Genomic DNA, 5551 nt, shown 5'->3' on the forward strand with positions numbered 1-5551 from the left:
CAGAGGCGAGGAGAATTCACCTGTCCAAAATCGCAATGTTACCATCCCAAGTAGCCTACCGCTTGGCCTGCGGAGGCGTTTCACACGCAATCTTTGGCTGGACAAGAAAACAATATTTAGTATCAATATACATCCAAAATTTAAGAGGATTCACATGCTTTCATTCTACAGTGGGGTCCACATTGCGCAACCATTCACACCATGATTTGAAATCAACTCTCAGTCCAAAGTCCAAACTTAGACACGCCAAGATCTATATCCAATGACCTCTCCAACCAGAGATATTGCAATCTCTATCTTCACCACTTTTTTAAAGGGGCTCAAGTGGTAGTTGATTGCCACTACCATGATCTAGATCTCTTCATGATTTATTCATCAATAAAAGCCCTTGTTTGTCTCTGAGATCTACATGTCTCTCAATTAGACATGGAAATACAAGGAAAGATCAACAACAACAACATAGAAGCTCCAAGTGTTGATGAACCAGGTCCAGCAAAAGCTGGTCAAATTCATGATGAACATGTCCTCACTTCTGCTCACACCATTGGCCATGGTCTGTTTCTTCTCTCTTCCTCAACAACACCATCAATATTCATCTTATGTTATTCATAATTATAATATATATAGAGAGAGAAAGAGATTTGGGCTGCTTCGTTCATAACTCAAAAAACTGAAAACTGTTTTAGAAACTATTCGACTAAACAGATTTTTGTACTTTTTTTATTTTCAATTCTCGAAAAACAGAAAATTGAACTTAGCAAGCCCTTACTCCATTTGGATTTTCTTGGATTTTGGCTTTCGGAAAGTGACTTTGATGTAAACTTGCAGATTCATGGCAACAAGTAGGTTTGCTGCTAGTAACAGGCTTCAACTGTGGATACATATTGAGCTTTTCGAATCTCATGTTGGCGCCTCTGGGTTGGACATGGGGTATCATATGCTTGTTTGTTGTTGGGTTCTTGGCTGCCTATGCTAACTGGCTCTTGGCTGGATTTCACTTCATCAATGGCCAAAGATTCATCAGATACAGAGACCTCATGGGCTTTCTTTATGGTGAGCTTCTCACAGCCACATCCACCACATATATATGTATGTATATACTATAGTCACTGATATATATATATATATATATATATATATATATATATATATATATAATTTTCTTGTGAAGGAAGAGAAATGTTTTATATCACATGGGTTTTCCAATTCTTGACCCTTCTTCTTGGGAACATGGGATTCATACTTCTTGGAGGGAAAGCACTAAAGGTACGTATGATGAGTAAGATATATATAATCAAAATTAGGTCATGGTTTATTCTTGTTTATATATATGATCAATTAATAGTAGATTTTAAATTTTTTAATTTTTTTCTCAATGCAAACAGGAAATCAATGCAGAGTTGAGTGACAATCCCATAAGACTCCAATATTTCATCACCATAACAGGAGTGACCTATTTCATGTTCTCATTTCTGGTTCCGACGATTTCGGCAATGAGAAGGTGGTTGGGAGCCTCTACTGTCCTCACCTTCTCTTACATTGTCATCCTTTTGGTTGTTTTACTAAAAGATGGTAGGTATACTGAGCTTTCAAGCCTGCCATTTTGATTATTTTCATTATATATTGCCCATAATATCATTATCAATTTTACCATGTCAGTACTTAAATGTCAAAGAATTTAACACGTTAAATCACGTTGTGTTGCAATACTACACCATTATTACGTAATTATTGCATTAATAATTTAAAATTGTTGCGTCATCGAGTGTTACATTGTTGATTGATCAACGCACAATATATTCAAATTTCTTTTTTTGAAGGAAAATCCCAAGAAAACAGAGATTATGAGATCAGAGGAAGCAAAGTGGGCAAAGTATTCAATGCATTTGGTGCAATTTCAGCTATCATAGTTTGCAACACCTCTGGTATACTATTGGAGATACAGGTAATTAAGAGCAATATATATAGATAATATGTGAACATAAATTTCATATACATATACATATACATATACATATATCTATATATATATATATATGTACAATCAATATAATATGTTATAGTAATTTTGTTTCTATTATGTGCATGCAGTCAACTCTACGCAGTCCTGCAACTGTGAACATGAGGAATGCATTATATGTACAATACACGGTGGGGCTTGCAGTTTATTATGGTGTGAGTGTAGCAGGATATTGGGCCTATGGTTCAACGGTATCAGACTACCTGCCCAAAGAGTTAGGTGGGCCCAAATGGATCAAAGTCCTCGTTAACTTAGCAGTCTTTGTCCAATCTATAATCTCCCAACATGTAAGTTTTTATTTATTAATAATTTTTATAAATAATTTAGAGTTTGAAAGTTAGACAATTTCAATTATTTTTATATGACTAGGATTGACATTAACTTTCCTCTCATATAAAATTTGTATGAATCGTATGACTTTCGAATTCAAAGCCAGGTGTAAAATGGGTGGATCTAATTTATTAATTATTTTGTGGCCAATAAAAAGATACACACATGCGTTTAGATTATTAGATACATATATATTTGATGTTGGGTTGGTTGGATCTAATTACACGAAAGGTGCCTAGTTTCATGCCATAGCCTTGATGAATGTGAGAGCATGTTTGATGGAGAAATATAAAAAAAGGCTTGTATCAACGTGGTTTGTTCCAAGTTTGACACTTTTCACGTGTAAAATACTTTCGAGATTTTTTTTCAGTATATAAATGTTTTCAATGTTGGGGGTTCGAATATCGTAATAATATAACGTTGTTGTACAATGAATACTCACTGCACTTCCATATGCCCAATAATTTCTTTATTTTTGTGCTGGGCTGGTCTAAAGTCGCCCATTAAGGTCTAGTCAGAAGGTCCGATTGAGCTTTGAATGAGATAGCATAAGCCCGGCCTTAAGGACCCAGAGGTATGGGCCGAAATTAGTCTTTGCTAGAGAATCGGCCCAAAAAAATGCCGGCCCACAGGCCGTCTTTCTATCTAGCTCATATACTCCTACCAAGACAAGAATCTGTTCATCCAATTGTTTTTTTTTAGTTTGGTATTTACACACACTTGTCTCCTTTGAGATTTGAACCCCTGAATTCCCTTTGGAAAGTAAAAAGTTGATACCGCTAAGCCACTGCCCGTTGGTTCATCCAATTGTAAGAATGAGAGAGTAAAGAAAATGCTTAAAGCAGCTTATTTTTTAAAATCTGTTTTATTCTTTCCAAAAACAAAGTAGAATTTCTTATGTTACGTTTGGATGTATCGAATCAGAGTTTTGGAATTAGATAAAATTCAGTTTAAACTTTGAACTAGATTTTGTTCAATTCTAAATTCAAGGTGCAGGTCCACTCCCAAACATGGCATTAAGGTACACTGCTAAACATTACTAAAAGAGTTTTGAGTATGCAATACTAAACCTTATGGTCCAATAACCATCATTTGAGAAACAAACCTATAGTTCTTATTTAGTAATTTTCATTGAGACTAGTATTGCAATTTAAAGAGACTAATTAATACTATTATGATTTTCTTTTCTTGTATTTACTTGTATATGTACTACAGATGTTTGTAGCACCAATTCACGAGGCACTTGATACTAAGTTCCTAAAACTTGGTAAGAGCATGCATTCAAGAGAAAACATCAAACGATTATTCTACGTGAGAGCACTCCTCTTGTCGGGAAATACACTGGTGACGGCAACATTTCCGTTCATGGGAGATTTCGTGAACTTGTTTGGATCATTCACACTTGTGCCTCTCACCTTCATGTTCCCAAGCATGATCTTCCTTCAGGTAATTCAACATCATGTTGCATTGTGAAAACATAAAGTAAGTTCAGTTTAGTTTTCTGAAAACAGTTTGTAAGAATTCAGAAAACAAAAACTGGTAAACCCACTTTTTTTTTATTGAATTTTCATAAAACTACAACCAAACAAGGACTTAATTACTTGGTTTAGTTTTCAGAAGGTAGTTCTCAAGATCTCCAAAATCATAAAACTGTTTTTGCAAAAAAGTATAAAAAATATTTATTTGAAAATAGACTTTTTTATAACCAAGTTTTCAGAAAATTGTTTTCAAAAAACTGAACAAATCAGAGTTTTAATACAGTTTTCTTTGTTCTCATAAAACTGAACTACACGTAGAGTTTAGAAGAAATAGAAAAGACGGAACTTAACATGTGTTTATTTCTCACTTCACAGGTTAAGGGAAAGATGGCGAGAATAGAGAAAAAAATGTGGCATTGGATAATCATTGTCTTGTTTTCTCTCCTTGCTGTAGCAACTACAGTATCTGCTTTCAGATCCATTATTAACAATGTTACAGAATACCATTTCTTTGCAGATACATGACCACAAACATTGATTGAATACAATGATATTACATGAAACCATTGAATGTACTAAGTTTCAGAGTTTCAAGAATAGTAGCACTTCAATTTCAATCTCCGTTAGTGCAATGATAAAAGTGAAGAAATGTTGAAGATCTGTATTTTTTTTTTTTTTTTGGGGTTATGAAACACTCTTTGTGCAGCTAATTAATTTCTTAGGCAAACACACTTGATGTTAGGCAATGTAGCAGGTTGGGCACAGCGGAAGCTCCTAATACCAATGTGTTGGGCAGAAACAGAAATCCAAACAAATATACACACAATAATGACAAATCCTATAACAGAAATACATGAATAAAAATGAAAAAAAATACACCACAAGACAAGACTTATACGTGGTTCACCCTCACAAATAGAGTTTACGTCAATAGATGATGATGATGGTATCACTACATGGAAGAAGATTACAAATTGAAGAACGTTTTGGTTCTTCTAGGAGATAATCACTCTTCTCACAATCAAACGTCACCCACCAAACGAAGAAAAGCTCACCGAACACTCTCAAGAAAATTTTCCAATAATTTTATTCTGACTCTACCCTCTTGATTAGAATCTCTCTCTAAAGGATCTCACATGGATCACCGAAAGATCATGCTTCTTTTGTTGCGTCTCATTGTCTAATTTATAGGACAAAGTTGTTGCCTTTGGATAGTCGACTTATTGCTGGCACAAATAAATTCATTCCTTATCAATTTTTTCCCATAAAGTTTGCTTATTAAACCCTTAACTTGCACATTAAGTCATCCACATGACCAAACAGTTGACTATCATAATTGTATCATTCAACCAATGAAATTCTGCCAAAATCCCAACAATTTTGGAGTTCATCTAGTGGCACTATAGTCATATAAAACACTCATCAATTCCAGAGAAAATTGAAAATTACAAGAATTTGTGAATTTATATATTAGTCACCCTCTATATATAGAATATCTAAGACTGAAAGCTGTAATCTTAAAAGTTGAGTATTAGGCTCCGTTTGTTTGGATGCAAAATATTTTTCACGTATGTTTTAGCGCACGTTATGCGTATTTTTAGTCTCTCATGCAAGAGATGCAATAGGATTTTAGAGAATTTGATATTGCTAAGTGTTAGAGGTGGAGAAATTATTAGAAGTCCTGAACCATTGACACTTGGTGGACCAGTTCCATTCAGATAAT

General features: G+C 34.3%; 1 protein-coding gene across 1 annotated transcript; it reads left to right on the forward strand.

Annotated features, from left to right (window-relative positions):
• The first annotated feature begins 257 nt into the window (after positions 1-257).
• Positions 258-4569, forward strand: LOC132286690 (proline transporter 2-like). The gene is made up of 8 exons (XM_059789058.1): positions 258-553; positions 829-1053; positions 1172-1266; positions 1386-1572; positions 1821-1945; positions 2092-2307; positions 3566-3796; positions 4204-4569. Exons 1-8 carry the CDS (start codon positions 427-429, stop codon positions 4351-4353), a joined length of 1356 nt encoding a protein of 451 aa, XP_059645041.1. The 5' UTR covers positions 258-426; the 3' UTR covers positions 4354-4569.
• The last annotated feature ends 982 nt before the right edge of the window (positions 4570-5551 follow it).

This window comes from Cornus florida, unplaced genomic scaffold (assembly GCF_030987335.1).
Source record: "Cornus florida cultivar Cherokee Brave unplaced genomic scaffold, ASM3098733v1 CherokeeBrave_3.0.0_Hap2_Chr11, whole genome shotgun sequence".
In the NCBI taxonomy this organism is placed as follows: Eukaryota; Viridiplantae; Streptophyta; class Magnoliopsida; order Cornales; family Cornaceae; genus Cornus; species Cornus florida.